Here is a 15,772-nt window from a genome sequence, read left to right as displayed (position 1 = left end):
AAGATGATTTGGTTTGCCTAGTCCCTGCTTTTCTTTGTACGAATCATTATGTAGTTGAGTTTAATCGACGATCAAATTTTTACGAATCGACAATTAATCACGGTGATGAATATTTTTTTTTCGCGGGAGGGGAAGAGTTCGGCTAGAGGAGGAAGAAGAAAAGATGTTAAGGGAAACTGATTTTGAATTTTTAGAAAATTGATTTTAGATTTTTGTATTAAGAGTATATAGGTAATTGAACTACCCATATGGTACCCCTTATAAGATCACCCAAGACGAGACTATTGATTTGTATGCCTAGAAAGATTTACCTATGCGGATATGCCTAAAAACAGCCTTCAAGTCCATGGGTGCAAAACTGGCAAACTAACCAGTTTGCTATCTTCACAGGGACCGGCCCAATAACGATAGTTTCCTTTATTTTCAGCATTTTAGGTTTAAAGACTGTGATGATGAATTAATCAGTGCTGGAACGAAAATGGATGATAATGAAGAAGTTAGTTCAGCATCGACATCATCAAATATGAAGAGATGCGGCGAAGAAGAAACTACTTCCTTTCCAGAGCTTCTAAACTTCACTTGTACAGTTGAAACCCTCATTTCACAATTCTTACTCTTATCTACTCGCATTCCTCCTCATTTCCTCGATGCTCGATATGATCCGATACTGTTTGATCTCAGGTTAATCACTAAGTTTCTAGGGTTTCGCCTATTTATTTCGTTTTTCTTTCTTGAAATTTTACTTACTATTTTTCTGATAATCAGGTACTTTGATTCACCTAGTGAATTTGAAGCAAAAATTGATGGGAATAAGAAATTGGAAGAACTCGAAGACGAGCTTCGAGAATCTTGTTCCGAGTACATGCAAAGATTCTTTCTATTGGTGAATGGAATTGTAGTTTACCATCAACAACTCTTTGAATACTTACAAGAAGGTAATGATACTTTACTAAATGTTGCATTGGAGGATGAGTTAGGACGACAGTTGATTACAGAATCATTAGCATTGTTTGGATGTTTGTTATTACTTATGGAACATCATATGAGTGGATATTTAAGAGAGAAATTGCTTGTTGCTTATCTGCGCCATAAACGTTCTTTCAGTGTTGGTAATTTAGAAGTCATTTGTTCACTTTGTCGTGTTCATACGGTGACTGCATTTCGTCCAGTTGAATCTTCTGTGATGGTGTCAGTTCAGAAGCCTGAAGAGTTTTTTATCAGATTTGCTTTTCCGAAACAAGTTGTGGGTCGTGTTATTAGTTGCTTAAAGTACTGTGATTTGTACAACCGTGTAAGGTACTACCCTGATAGCGAACACCGCTCTGTGGCATTGGCATCTCAGGCTGGATATATGTATGTTATGTTGTTTTATTCGGTAGAGACGCTTCATGATGGGGTTGCAATGCGAGAAATTGTAGATCGATTCTTTAAAGATTCACTGGTAGTTCCAATATTTATGCATTTTACTGTGGATTTGTCATTGTCTTGGGATGTGTATGAAGGAGCAAAATCATCACTTTCATCGTTTCTTCTGCCGTCGTATATTGGGGATCAGAGCCAGCTTCATTATGTGAAGGTTTGTTTTATTACTGGAGGATAGTTCTCGTTTGTTTCTATTTAGTCTGCCTTACATAGCTGTATATCGCCATTCATTTTAGGCTTAAACAATTCCAAAATTGCCAAATAACCACTAAACAACAATATGGAACATGATTAGACATTTTTGTAAAATAACTGAGTTACAGGAACAACCCTATAGAGTTTTGAGGAAGTAACTAAGCATAATTATTAAATGCCAACATATACCAAACTTCCCAAAATCTTATGAAAATGAAATGTGCATTTAAAAGTTTCTGCGCTAGATAATAAACAAGTTCAAAATCAGATTCTGTTCCCAAATAACTTCACCAAGCTTAATATTTTTTATTCTTCATTTAGAATTCTTCATTTAGAAAAATCTTATTCATGATGGTGATGTATCGTGGATATACGTTAGTATTGCAGGTTAAAGACCTCATGTCCGAGCTATGTTCAGTTCACTTAAGTGGTATGAAAAGCTCAGATGCCTTGTTAAGTGACTCCCAGTTGCTTTTCTCTTTGCTTAGAAACTGCAACGTTTCCCTGAGGTGGCTTTTGCTCCATAGATCTGTAAGCTTCCTGAAACTAAATAATTGTCATCTTCTTTTGATCCACTCATTTAATTTGCTTTTCTTACCTCTTTAGTTTGCTGAGAGAAATTGAAATATTAGGCGTTGAATTTATCCACTTCTCCTGAATGTGCTGTATATGGTTATCAGTAAGTGTTTCCTATTTCTACTACTTGTAGTCGGCTGACAAGAAAACAAAGGAGATAGCAGTGTCTGCTGGAACTTCTCATCAGATCGAGGAAGACGCTCTTTTATCATTTCTACTGAAGACGTCCCAAGTAATTGTTGTCACTTGTAAGTATAGCACCTTGTATTTTTGTTTGTCCAATGTATTCATATCACAGAAATGCATGTTTCAGGTTGAATTTGAGTTAAAACAACTGTATACCGAGCTTATTGAGAGCAGAAGAACTCTGTGGGAAGAGAACAAAGGACGCACTTCCGATTCTATCCGACAGTTATCTGAGTATCTCTTTGGAACTCAAGTACGTATGAGCTTACATTCGTTATCTTATTCGCCAGTCTCATTTTCTTCCCTCCTGTGAATCATATTTTACCTGTGAGCATACTTGAGTTTCTTTCTTAATTTTGACCATTTCTAGGCTTTTTTTTTTTTCAAAGTTATTAGTCTCGATGATTTTCTTGGCAGCACATATGCCGATAGAGGTTGAGTTGTAAATACATGTATTTTCATTGTTGAAGCGACAACCATATCTTTGTGGGATTTTGTCTGTTTATTAATTCACTATCTGACCTTCTTATCAACTATCTTGCAGACTTTGTCGCGAAAGATAGAAGATGGAAAGTTGATGGATGTGTTTAAGAATCTCTCAAAACAAGTAAGTGGTCTGGCATGTACCTACTAAGTATTCACCAGGTAGAGATATACAGTTCTGTTTACGTGAATTGTTGTTTTCGTTTTCTCCCTTTTCTGGTCATTTCCTCGTCACCAGATTGCACATATATTAGTTTTCTTTTCTGCCTGACGACTGTCTAAATTTCGTACTAGATTGATTTTCTGATGATGGGAACTTTGTATTACAAAAAATGAAAATAAAAATTATGGGTTCAAAAGAGAAAATTTCACTTTGGCATGTGATTATGTTAATTGCTTATTTGCTTCATCCAGATTAGCAGATGTCATCCAGTGCCGCACATATTGTAGTATCTATCTAACTTGGGATATTACGACTTCTGTGATCTCTGACTAAGTTTTTTCGATCTGGGCAGGTTTATTCATTGGACTATAAGGACATTGTTAATTCTGGCAAGAAATTGTATCACATGATATCTTCTGTAAGAGAAATCGAACAACTTGACGAGGTATTTTTTTTATAGTGGAGGTTTCTAATAGCAGATCCTTGTAATTTTATAAATTAAACTCTGCTAAAAACATACCCTGTTTTCCTTTTCTCTTTTTGTATGTGTGTACGTGCCTATTCTAACCATTCAGTTTTTTTTTTCCTTCAAATTCTTCAGCTTAAAGAATGTTTGCAAATCAAGGAGCGGATATCTGTCGTACAGAAGTACTTGCAGAATATGCTCCAAGCTCTCAATTTACAAGATGAAACAGTCACGACCTTATCCGTGGTATTGTAAAGCTTTTAAATAATTATTTTTCATATACGACTTCAAAACTGTGTGGAAACTTGTCACCAGAACTTCAATCCTGTAGTTGTCCAAGTTTGTAACCATAGGAGGATGTTGCTCTAGGCAGAATTGAATGGTGAAATAGGATTATCTGTCAAATGAACTTGGTAAAAACTAAAAAGTTATTTATTATATGGATGATGGTGATCAAGTTTTAGAACATCTTCTATTTATGCAGTTTGCAATTCTTTTAATTCTCGGCTGTTAATTACGTCTTTCAAATTATACTCGACATATCTCTTTTAAGAAATGATTTAACTATGCATGCAGATTACAGATGCTGTCTACTTGTGGGGGTTTCTGGACAAATTTACTCGTAGATTGCACAAGAAAATCAAACAAGATTCATCCTTGGTTCTCAATTTGCGTTGTTTATTTCTCAAATTTCGACCAATGGTGGATGCACCCATTATCCGACTTTCACAAAACCAAAGGTTGAGTTTGCTGGTTCTAACACTCATTGTTACTATTTTGTAGTTATTTAGTGTATTGTTTCCTTTCGCTCTTTCTAAATATTAAGGTTTGGGTTACGCGAAGTGGATAGTGGGGTGTGCTAAGAGTTTAAAATGAAACTCAGTTCTGTTAGATTAAAATTCATCTGTAGTTACTTCGTAGTCGGCTCTCTTGTAGCCTGTTGTGAACTTCAGAGAATGGTGAATTGTGTAGAACAAAGCTTGTAACCGTTTTTTAACTTTTCATTTGTGCTAGTACTGTGATAAAAAGTTTTCTCTAATTTTCTATTTCTATTTTTTTGTACTTGTTACCTAATTTGCATGGTGCACGTCCTATCTTCCTGACTGTTTAATCTTTTCATGCTTATATGCAGTCCTGACCTTCCATTTGTCTCTGCTTACTACTCCTCTGAGTATGTGGCGCATATAACTGCTATATTAGAGATCATACCGGTGAGTAATCTACTAATCTTTAACGCCAAGCACTAACAAGTATAATGTTTTTTTTTTCTTTTTTCTCCCAATCGGTGTTATTTTCTTGTTGTTTCATTTAGTATAATTTCGGTAAATGGTTTTGTGGAAAACTTCCACAGTGGTTTCGGAATAAAAGGATTATTTTTTTCAAGTATTAGGAAAGAATTTTTAAAGGATTACATGTGTAAAATAATGTTACTGAATTCAACTATGAATACTTTGTATTTTCTATTCAGTTTCTCCTGTGGCATGAGCATCTTGTTGTCTTACTGTTTTTCTCCTTGTAGGTAATGCTGTTTACAATACTTAGTGATGATGTAGTTTCTACGCTACGTCCGAACTGCCTAGAAAGACGAATAGGAACAGATAATGTTCAGAATTTTCAAAAGGTAAGAAGTAAGAACTTGTAAAAAATGTGAGATGTGCTTTTATCCCAACAGATTACTACTGTCAAATTGGTTACAAATGTAGAATTGTAGTTCCAATGAGATTGTGATGCTTGTACCCAGAATATGCTGGTTAATGGCAATAGAGAATGTTAGATCTAATGGATAGTCCATTTTGTTGATTTTGTGGCAAGTCTTTATCATTATGATTTTTTATATCCTATTAATTACCCTCAGAAAGCTTATATATATTTCTGGTGCTGTAGCCAGGTTCGCAGTATCATTTAACAAAGGCACTTGCTCAAATATCCATAATCTCTCAGGTCTGGGTTGACATATGGTTTATGTGGAAAATTCTATCGACAAAAAACGACACAAACACACATATTCCATTGATTCTTCTTTATCTGAACTCTGCTAATGTCGATGCAGGGAATAAAAAGAATCTCTGGAGCTCCCTTTGGGCTCATGGACCTGGTATATTCCTCTGAGGCGTCTTCGTTCTGCTTTTGTCCTCTGACCACTGTTTCTTAATCTATATCCTAGTTTCTTCCTTATTACTTTTCTCTGTAATTCATTTTGTTCCTCTTACATGTCTTCCCGTTATTATTTTGCAATCCAGAGTGTGAAAAACTGGATAGAGGACAAACTCCGGAAGGAGCTTTTCAAAAGATTTAAGGAGGCGTCAAAGTCCTTCCTTGTGTATCGTAATGGTATTGCATTTCTTCTTCAGCTAGATAGAGTACTTACTTGGACTCATGCTTATATTTGGTACCTCTACAGGATTGTGATATCATGATTCTTTCCCATATTCCAATTGATTTTGTTAACTTGAAAGCCAAGCATTTAAAAAAATTGGTTATAAATTGTTATTCTTATAATCTATCTGATATTTGTTGAAGTGAAGAGATTTTGGCGTCCTTATCCTTACTTAAGCTTTAAGTGTTGCCATGACTTTCTACAGGTGGACTGGAAGAATTGGAAAAGAACTTGCAGAAATTAACAACATATTTTCTTTCACAATTGCATGTCATGGAGTGCCTTCAGGTCATAATTTTTCTTAAACTGTGTTTCTAATGTTCCTCAACTCTTGATATAATGTTTGAATTTTTCTATCTGTACATTCTGTTAGTAGGAACCACTTCCCTTTTATGGTTATCACGCTTCATGAGTCTCAAGTGCTAATCGGATTAAGTATTGTGTTCTATTATCTTTAGGATCTAATGGATATACAAGGAACTCGTCTTTGGGAGGAAGAGTTTTCCTGCTTTTTGAAGCACTCTGCTCAGAAAGTGAGTTGGGACTTATTATAAATTTGTAGTTTATTCCTTGGTTTGACGTTTCTAATTGAAAAATGACTACTTATTGAAGTTTATTTTCGCTTTTTATTACTCAAGGAATATGATGATTTTGTAAGTCGACGAGAGAAAAATTCAGCTGTCATTGTGCCTGTAGAAATGAACGAGTTCTCAAATGCACAGACATTTTTAGGTAAAAATTCTGTTTGATGCAGCCGTTTAAAGCTTAAATGTTGGACTGAATTCAAATGATCTGAGTCTGCAACATTAAAAGTGGGCATATTTTTGTTGTCCATGTAAAAAGTCTAACTAACTTTGTCTTGTCGACTTGGAACCCTTCTTAATGTTTGCAGGCGATCTACTGAGCCAAATCCTGAAGCTAACAAAGCCTTCTCTATCGATGTATATAGAGCCTATGAGTGGTTGGTGAGTTTCCATCTCTATTTTTGGAGACAGCATACCTTCAATAAACTTTTTTTTTTTTTTTGGTGAATTTCCCTAACAGCTTATTTGTTAGAAAGTCTGAGTATGCTCCTGTCAATAAAAAATTGAAAAATGCCAGTGTGCTGTAATACCTCTGTTACATTCGGGTCCAGCTAACTTTCCAGAGAGTTCTTGGATTTCCCTGTAGGCTTGTTAAATTTGTAGCTACAGGGTTGCTGGATGCCTGAAAAGAATTGTACCTTGTTACCATACTAAAGAAATTTTGGCCAGTTGATTCACTTTGTTGTGGATATTTGAAGAAATTTTTGCTTGTTGATTCACTTTATTATGGATCTTTGACTTCAGGTTTGATGCAGAAGGATGTGAATTACTGGGCTTGCGTTTCTTTGAGCTATTGGAATCATGGTATAACTGCAATTTTTCTCTAGCTTTCAACTTTGATGTTTGATATATAAGGTCAAAATCTGGGAATCTTAGATCACCATAGTTTAGTAGCCATCACGACTAGTGATCATGGTATGCTGAGCTGACATGAGTTCCATTTGAACTAATTTGATTTGTTGTTTCACTTGTATTATATCAACACCAAAGACGAAAAGGTTCAACCCTTCTGACAAAGTGCAATCTTGTTAGGACTTCTTTTTATGGTCGAGGAGATTTCCCTTCTTGGTCTTCTCTAGTTTGTGGTCAGTGTTGACACTTAGGCTTAAATATACTTCTGTTCAGAAGATAAATTAGCACTCATTTATTTTAACAAATCCAGAAAAATATGTTTCTCTTTGAGAAAAGATTGTGTTTCTTCAGTGTAGGACCTGTTGGAATGGCCAGCTTGGATTCTTTATTAGTTAAAATTATCACGGAGAACTTGAAGCTTGCATTCAAGGGTTTGAAAATTCTGGTGAGAATTATAAGAATTAACTTGAAATGTCCTCAAATCTTATGTGAATAAAGTGAGAGTCAATTTATCTGGAACCGCTAGTAATAGTGATGAGAATGTGGAAGATAATTGTTTCAATATTTTGAAGAGATTGAAACATATTATTGTTCTGCACATTGCCAACTAAACATAAACAAGAAGATCAGCACAATTATGATACCGTATAGAACTCTTCTCTTCTGAGTCCTCAAGTTAGTGAATGATTGCATGCAGATGGATGCAAGATGCTTGGAACAGATAGAAATGTTGAATACTGCTTTAGGTCCTCCATCATCTCTACCTTTATTGAGATGGTCTTCTTATCAGTTAATGGTATGAAATTGCTGATTTTTGATTCCTGCATAAAGTTATTCATTGTATTTTTTTCTTTTAATTTGATATATCTACTATTAGTGAAAATCCTCTGATTTTGTAACAATGCTTTAATGAAATTTTTATAGCTGATATAGGAAGTCTTTCTGTGGTTTAGGCTAAGTTGCCGGGCATGTCATGGGAGCCATGGGTTGAATCTTTGGCTTGTATTGGCCAACTGCAAATACTGCGATGTCTGATCAACTTAAAGCTTAACTCTGCATGTAAGGTAATTAAGTAGAAACATATGCTAATATTCAGTGGACTGTGTGTTAGATTAGTTTGTAGGCAGTAATTATTGTAGGAAGTACCAGAGTTTGTGACGAAGACCTCTGAGTTCCCTCTTCTGCAATATCCATTTTTGCTGATAATCCAATTTTCTTTTAAAAGGTTAAAGCACGGGCTGTGTGTCCAGCTCTTGATGGTATATTTACTGTAGTTTCCTCTCAAAGGGACAAGATGTTGATGGTAAGTTGGTGAAAAAGCTAGAGTGGACAAATCTACGTATATGAGCATTTCCAGTTCATTGACTTTAATTGCAAGTAAAACAGGGCAATGACAAGGAGAATTGTGCAACAACAGAACATTTTCTTCACGAGTTGAGCAAGCAGGGAGCCCTTTGTGGCTTTTGCGTCCCTCTTCGGACAACGTACCTTATCGAAGACCCCCCTCATTTTCTGGGTAGATGTGCGTCCATGGTAACAATCTCACAGGTAACCTCATTATCTTCCCTTCTGGCATGAATTCAGTTATCTGAATATGGTAGACACATAGTAGTACAACATAGTCATTCGCAATTTGGACCTTACTAGTATTGGAATCTGGGTAAACCAGTCTGGCATTTATGATAGTAGTATTGTGAACGTGTGCTGGTGGACCACCTCTTGGAAGCAAATTGATGGTTATTCTTTATAAATCCGTAATGGAATACTGTCAACTTAAGATATCTGCTTGAAATGTACTTTTGAAGCTGAAATTTTCAACATGTGTGATGTCAGTTTTTTTAAAATTTTTATTTATGACCTGGTTACTGGTCCTAGATAATATTTTCTATATGCATTATCTTTCAACTTCTCACCATCAATTCCACTTATTTTCTCTGTTTGCAGTTGCCGCGGTACGTGCTGAATACTCACTTGGGTACTCTAACAAGTCATTTGAAGACGGTCTCACTCGATTTTTCTCCTGTAGTAAGTTTAATATTATATTGATGATTCTCTTTTCTGGTTGTTCAACCTATAAACTTTATCGACTAAAGTGTACATGGCAGTGTTGCTAACACATTCAAGTCACCGTGCAATATTTGAATTTTTCTTATATCGAGTGTGTGATGGATTCTGCATTTTGGTTTGTCGTCAACATTGGAAATGTGGTCCTTGGCTTAGATAAAAATGCTCACTTGACTAAATTACCCTGATTCAATTTACACAAGCCACTTTTAGGTTGTTACGTTTGCCCCTTCGATAGGTAGGAACTAGTTCATCAAGGTCCTGTGCGCGATGTCAGGTTCTCATATTTATTCTTAAATTGCCTTCTTATTAGTTGTTTTGCTCAGGCAAAGTTAATGATACTCGTGATTAAGAGTTTTTTGTGGATTCTATTGCTTATGAGTACTTGCTTCGCTTTTAGGTCATCGGTCTCGGAACGTTCCTCAGGCAGTTTCATCCCTCCTATCTGATGGAGTATGTTCAGGTATGTTTCTTCTTCTGCTAGACAAGTCACCTTCCTCAATATTTTATCACAGGTATAGGTTCAGCTAATAAAAAATATTATCTTTGAGACTAGAAAGTAATGGTTCATATTATGTGCAGTACATGGGTCAATATGTGCGGATAACCACGGAAACATGTGGGGAGAATCATGAACATCTGAAAGGAGCTCCTGACCCGACATCAGAGGTTCGTATATTTAGAATCACATGAACCCAATTTCAGGGCAAATTATATGAATCATGGAAGTACCTCTTGGTTTCCTGGGTTTTATTACTTTGGTCAGAATGGCCCAGTCACATGTCCTTTACTAGAAAACGACTTAGAAAAAAGAGCAATCTCTTAAGATTTTTTCCGTTTGTTCATGGTGATATATCCTCATAGCCATATTTGAGTTCTTTGGATGCACTTCATTTCCATGATTATTGATTAATAATGTTAGCACCGATTTTTTCAGGCCTTGAAATCAATATTATGGATGATGTTTTTCTGTAAGCATATGGAGATACCCAAGGACGTGGTAGATTCATGTATACCTCCATCGCTGATTGCCGTTCTTCAAGTTTAAGCATACCTGTGAGTAGTTACATCCTTTTCTTGATTAAATTGTTCTATTTTATTGTGTACAGAATTGGAAAAAAGAAAACCAGGTCTAATGAACCATAGTTTGTGGTCTAACCACTGTTTCAAAGGAGTGTTCTATAGTTAGACCATAAATATTCAAACAGCAGAACGGTAGTAAACATTGTTTATTATTGGTTTTAACTTTACATGAAAAGGGAATCATTTTAACTGTAAGTCACAAATATCTATCGTACAACAGGAGAAGCATCAAATCAAAGAAACAAATGCTTTGTGACTTCGGCGGGTACACCTTATGTACCTGGTATTCATTAATATTACAGAAGTTATGTATAATTTCTATAAATAAACAAAACATAGGAGTACACACTATCATTTAAGAGTTGGGACCAGCTCATCTGGTGCTGTTATTTCTGGTGCTTTGTTATCAAATGAACCTTTATCTTCTGCGTGTATCATTTAGTATACCTGCAAAAAGAAGAAACAATATTTGGTAGAATGTAAATATGATGATCTATCAACCAAATAAACAACTAAAACTCTAAAAAAAATAGTGTATGCATGAATTTCTTATAAGGAGTGAACGATATTTACCTTGAATAGGGGTTGTAGGCGAGCCTTCAAACTTTTATCGTTATCTTCGTCCCATTGGAGCTCTTCATCAAACCATCCTTGACTATCTCCAAGAATCACTTTCAGTTTAGGTGGGATATTGTTGTGATTACTCAATGGGAGTCTTTTAAGATTCTTACACCTGTCAACTTTCAGAACTTCTAAAGTTGGCCAAACCAAAATCCTTGACTTCTCCTCTGGCTGCTGAAAAGTTGAAAGCTTTGGTAGCCGAACTAGATGAAGCTGCGTTAAGTGAGATAGTGGCACATCTGCATTTGTTATGCCACCTGTCTTCTTATAGCCATCTTCATAAAATATAACCTCCATTTGGTTGCAATAGCTCACACAAAAAAAAATTAGTTTTGGTAGACCTCCATGAACCAGTAACAGTCTGATAGTTAAGAGATGCTCCATGCTGTGGCACCTATCCACAATGAGTTCCCTGAGGTTAGGGAAGACTGTTTCATCAGGTGTCTGACAAGTATCACGGAGGTAGTGAGGAGGGATCTGACTTGAATCTTTGTCTATATCCAGTAACGCCAAGTCTTGTTCATCATGCTTTAATGATTCTACAATTGTCACCATGCCACTGCATCTAGAAATCTTGAGCTTCTCCAACTTTCGAAGTGAAAGTAACATTGCTGCAGAGAAGAGATGTTTCAGCTCATAACATGCCTCCACTTCCAATACTTTTAGCATTTGGAGGCTTTCAGCTGGACATACCCCTTTCCATATAGTCGTGAGCTCTGGAAGTTCTATCAAATACATTTCTTCTAACCTAGGATAAGTGACAACATGTGCATCCTCGTCAAGGCTTCTTCTATCAACAACTTCCAAGCAGAATACTTCTTTCAACTTGCGACATTCTTCCACTCGGAGTACTCTTAGATTCTTTAGCTTCACAAATACATCAGAGTGAAAGATGCTATCCAACTCTTTGCATTTCTGCAGTTGCAATAGGTTTAACTTGTTGAAGAATCCTGATGGCGTTGAGCCATGAAGAATCGATTTCAAATTACTCAGCGAATGCAAATATAGTTTTTCTAGTGCACTGAACATAATTACTGGGTTCTTCTCCATGCTCACTAGGTATTCCATTTGATGACATTCTCCCACAAAAAGAGACGCCATATGAGGAAAGCCAACATCTGTAACAAGTTGCCCCATACTACTTGGGCCAGTACAACTTACCAGCATTAGATTATCTAATCTTGCCAACAGTACTTTGATTGAGTTGTAAAACAGTTTTGATGTCGAAAGATAACAATCGAAGTGCAATGAAATATTGCAATAATATGGTACATAGTCCCTGTTGCTAGGCCAGCTACATCCCATGGATATGGACAAGCTTACCATTTTGTTGTTACGTGCATCCAGGTGGAGAGTGTTCAAGCAAGTCAAGGATGTGATCTCATCTAGACTAGCATTACTTCCATTTCGTGTTTGCCCAACTTCCCACTGACACGAGCTTCCTTTCATGTACAGTTCCTCCAAGTGAGATAATCTTGGTATCACATTTGGTGGAATGGTAAGCTCGTGATTCTCTGATAGATTTAATGACTTCAGATTTGACAAGCCCCCTATTTCTTCAGGCAATCTTATTATATAGCAGTTTACGGAACTTAGTATTTCAAGTTTCTTCAGTTTTCCAATTACAGATAAACTTGTGTGATTATTGTAAAAGTTGCAACAATCTAAATGAAGCGACAGGAGGTTCACAAGGAAAGAAAGTGATGAAGGTAACGAAGAAATACCGGTATGGCTTAAGTCAAGAGCGACGAGAGCTATCATGCTTTGGAAAAAATTATCTGGGATCTTCTGCAATGAGCGATTCTTTTCCAGTGACAAGCTTAAGAGATGAGGGAGGTCAGGGTTGTCTGGTAGGGCACTGATTTTATTCTCCATAAGTGACAGTCGCAAGCATTTAGCAGCAGACAACAGTCTCCTTTCTGGCCAGTCTTTCAAACCCACATCTGCCAGTACGAAAAATCCATTGTCCTCTTCTGATGCAATTTTTATGGTCACACTTCGAACAATGTCATGCATCTTCACAGTATATATAGTACCATCATGTTTCTTTGCATCTAATAGCAACAAACATGAAGCTATAAGTTTGTCCAGCACTGTTTGCAGTCTACCCCTCACCTGCTTTATAGTCTCAAGATCTTCCATTATAGTCTGATCGCTCATAACATATATCATCAATTTATCAACGTTTATTTGGCAGTCTTCATGAAATAAGCTACAAAATAGGAAGCATCTTTTTATTATTTCGTTTCCCAGGTGATCATAACTCAGCCTTATCGAGGAAAAAACTTTGGAATTCATTCCATTTATATAAGTGAAGTTCGAACTTCTTAGTTGAAGAACGGTATCATCCCACACAAGCTTGTCCTTGTTCCTCAATGCCCTACCAAGTGTAACAAGTGCTAAAGGCAAACCACCACATTCTTTAACAATCTCTTCAGCCACTCTTTGTAGAGCGGAAGAATCGTCCATGTTACCAGCGCTTTTCTTGAACAGAAGCCATGAGTCTTCTTCTGTTAAGACTCCGACTTCGATATTTTTTGGACTTAACAGCGAATTACATACTTCAAGGCTTCTTGTGGTGATTACAACTTTGCATACTTTGTGGTGGTTTTTCCCATAAGGGATACCCACATCAGCCAATATATCTAGATCGTTAGTCCAGACATCATCAAAAATCACGAGAATCCTTTTCTCTTGCTTCAGTCGCTCTGATAGTAGTGCGGCTCTGGTGGATGTATCATCCAATTGTCGAAGTCGTAGCAAACCCAGTTTCTGTGCAATTTCATCTTGAATCCTTTTCAAGTCAGGGTTGTGTGTAACGGTTGTCATTATAACTATATTAAAAAGTTTCTGTTTCTTCACTTCTTTGCGTATGTGATTCACTAGCGTCGTCTTGCCCACTCCGCCCATTCCGTATATCCCGACTGAGTAGGTTCCTTCATCCTTCAGTGCTGTCATGACTTGGTTCATGGTAGACTCTCTTGATGCGAGATCAGCAATATCTTCAGTACCTTTTGGCGTAAATGGCTTAACATCTGGAGGAGAATGATGTGAAACATCATAGGAGAAGCTTTTTGCTTCATTTAAGAACTCATCAATTGTTTCTATCTTCTTTTCGGCTGCTCTGCCAATTTTACGGCGACTGTGACTAGAACAGCAACACTGATTGTGATTGAAAATTTCTGCATCCTCACCATTAAGTAATTTCATTAATCCTATTGTTGTCTCATCCTGGATAATTTCCTTGTCCACCCTTCTCAGCCAGGCTTTAATGACTTTTCTGATTGATTCTAGATTCTTCTCAGCTGCAATGACTCTAGTTTGTATATCTGTTTTCATGTTGTTCAGGTCTTCCATTTTTATCTTAAACTTTTCCATGTTCTTCTTGTGATGAATGCAGTAGCCAATTTGACGTATGCTTGGAGTAATCGCCAGTGACGTAAAAACTTCCACCACAGGTCCAATCAGACTCTCCATTTGCAGTTTTAGATTAGATGAAATAATAAATGAATATACTGTAGTTCTGTAAATAATCTCTAGATATTTTGTTCTTTGAGTGCTTGGATGGTCTTAAAAGGCGGATGAATTTAAGAAATAACGCTTTTGATCTACTGCTGTGTGCTTTCTCAGATTCGAAAAAGATCAAGAACTAGCAAAAGACTGGGTGATGTGCAATTTAGTCTGTGCTGCATCAAGGACGAGCAGAAGACTGAGGCTGTTTTGGTTAGCTAGATGGTTTAAATGAATATATGAATACACCCTTGATCAATTTTGGATAATGGTTCAGTTGCTTGCTGTTTGTACTTTGTTTGGTTTTCTTCGCGGTGTTGTTTTGATTTTTCTTCCAAAGTTTACTCGATTAGGTTAACAATCTTCAGGTTTTTTTGATAGTTTGACAAGTGGTGCTACTTCAGAATTTCCTGCTACTATCATGCAGTTAGTATTTCGAATTAAGAATTCGGTGTTGACAATTTTGACATCTTTTGAAGTTTCATACAAAAAAACACTACCTTGTGGGATCTACCAACATAGAGATGGCCCTACTGCTGATTTATTTTTCATTCAGTCAGATCACTATCCTTGTCGTCATCACCGTTCTACGGTTGCAAATGGATTCTACTGCTATACTTGCACTATTCTTATTTGCTTGGGAAGTTCCTAGCGCTGCAGATAAAAATAATCTCACTGATCAACAATCAAATTCTGATTCCTTTGACTTAATCAAAGCCTCAGAGCTGAAGAAGGGGAAATGAATCAATAATCTTGCCGGTTAAGCAAATGATTTGAGAAAAGTCTTTAGGTACATGACATTGAGAGGATGATGGTGGTACGAAAATGATGTGTAGTCTGACATCAAGGAAAAATTATATGGCAGAAAATACTAGGAAGAGTCCAAGAAATGTCCGATTGAGGAAAAACTAGGACCCTTTTTACGTTTTTCTACACTATATGGCTAGGGGTGTAAATAATACCCGAAAATACTCAGCCACCCGCTTGAGCATGCCTGTACCCGAAGTAGCCCAAAGCCTGTTATGTCCCGTCACGAGCCGCCTGGCCTGGTTTGGATTAATTTATTGGGCGGGCTTTGCAATTAATTATGATGCCCGACCTGATACCCGGCCTGAAAGCCTTCTTTATGTCATCAATCATTTACTATCCTCTTAAAAAGACTTAAAAGTTACCATTTTATAATTGTCAAT

At 36.6% G+C, this 15,772-nt stretch overlaps 2 protein-coding genes across 5 annotated transcripts; one reads left to right on the top strand and one right to left on the bottom strand.

Moving 5' to 3' along the window:
- Nucleotides 1–414: 414 nt before the first annotated feature.
- On the top strand, nucleotides 415–15,043 carry LOC113302326 (WASH complex subunit 5-like). 4 transcript variants are annotated; one of them, XR_003336780.1, is made up of 31 exons: nucleotides 415–681; nucleotides 766–1,576; nucleotides 2,005–2,148; nucleotides 2,327–2,425; nucleotides 2,507–2,632; nucleotides 2,924–2,986; nucleotides 3,378–3,470; nucleotides 3,627–3,737; nucleotides 4,068–4,231; nucleotides 4,624–4,702; nucleotides 5,011–5,112; nucleotides 5,376–5,432; nucleotides 5,542–5,586; nucleotides 5,732–5,822; nucleotides 6,074–6,156; nucleotides 6,327–6,401; nucleotides 6,507–6,600; nucleotides 6,761–6,833; nucleotides 7,197–7,256; nucleotides 7,485–7,537; nucleotides 7,661–7,749; nucleotides 8,002–8,100; nucleotides 8,258–8,368; nucleotides 8,530–8,607; nucleotides 8,691–8,852; nucleotides 9,249–9,329; nucleotides 9,769–9,831; nucleotides 9,951–10,037; nucleotides 10,306–10,424; nucleotides 14,473–14,530; nucleotides 14,703–15,043. XR_003336780.1 is itself a non-coding variant. In XM_026551237.1 (30 exons), exons 1-29 carry the CDS (start codon nucleotides 479–481, stop codon nucleotides 10,414–10,416), a joined length of 3,507 nt encoding a protein of 1,168 aa, XP_026407022.1. In that variant the 5' UTR covers nucleotides 415–478; the 3' UTR covers nucleotides 10,417–10,424; nucleotides 10,672–10,875. The 4 variants fall into 4 exon arrangements, 2 of the variants coding, with proteins under 2 accessions (XP_026407022.1, XP_026407021.1); XM_026551237.1 differs by lacking the exons at nucleotides 14,473–14,530; nucleotides 14,703–15,043 and adding an exon at nucleotides 10,672–10,875; XR_003336782.1 differs by lacking the exon at nucleotides 7,485–7,537 and having other exon boundaries at nucleotides 417–681; nucleotides 7,656–7,749.
- LOC113302325 (probable disease resistance protein At4g27220) lies at nucleotides 10,584–14,721 on the bottom strand. The gene is made up of 2 exons (XM_026551235.1): nucleotides 11,025–14,721; nucleotides 10,584–10,898 (listed from the first exon to the last, which is right to left on the bottom strand). The coding sequence occupies exons 1-2, from the start codon at nucleotides 14,547–14,549 to the stop codon at nucleotides 10,890–10,892; spliced, it is 3,534 nt and encodes a 1,177-aa protein (XP_026407020.1). The 5' UTR covers nucleotides 14,550–14,721; the 3' UTR covers nucleotides 10,584–10,889.
- Nucleotides 15,044–15,772: the final 729 nt, after the last annotated feature.

This window comes from Papaver somniferum, chromosome 8, assembly GCF_003573695.1.
Source record: "Papaver somniferum cultivar HN1 chromosome 8, ASM357369v1, whole genome shotgun sequence".
Taxonomy (NCBI): domain Eukaryota; kingdom Viridiplantae; phylum Streptophyta; class Magnoliopsida; order Ranunculales; family Papaveraceae; genus Papaver; species Papaver somniferum.
The sequence above is the reverse complement of the archived record's forward strand: the minus strand, read 5'-3'. Positions and strand labels throughout refer to the sequence as shown.

What these genes read in the sequence shown, in the direction of transcription:
- LOC113302326 (XM_026551237.1), top strand. Translation starts at nt 479, where the DNA reads ATGGATGATAATGAAGAAGTTAGTTCAGCATCGACATCATCAAATATG. An exon ending in CAGTCACGACCTTATCCGTG is followed by an intron (nt 3,738 to 4,067) that starts GTATTGTAAAGC and finishes CTATGCATGCAG; the next exon opens with ATTACAGATGCTGTCTACTT. An exon ending in ATAGAGCCTATGAGTGGTTG is followed by an intron (nt 6,834 to 7,196) that starts GTGAGTTTCCAT and finishes CTTTGACTTCAG; the next exon opens with GTTTGATGCAGAAGGATGTG.
- LOC113302325 (XM_026551235.1), bottom strand. Translation starts at nt 14,549, where the DNA reads ATGGAGAGTCTGATTGGACCTGTGGTGGAAGTTTTTACGTCACTGGCG.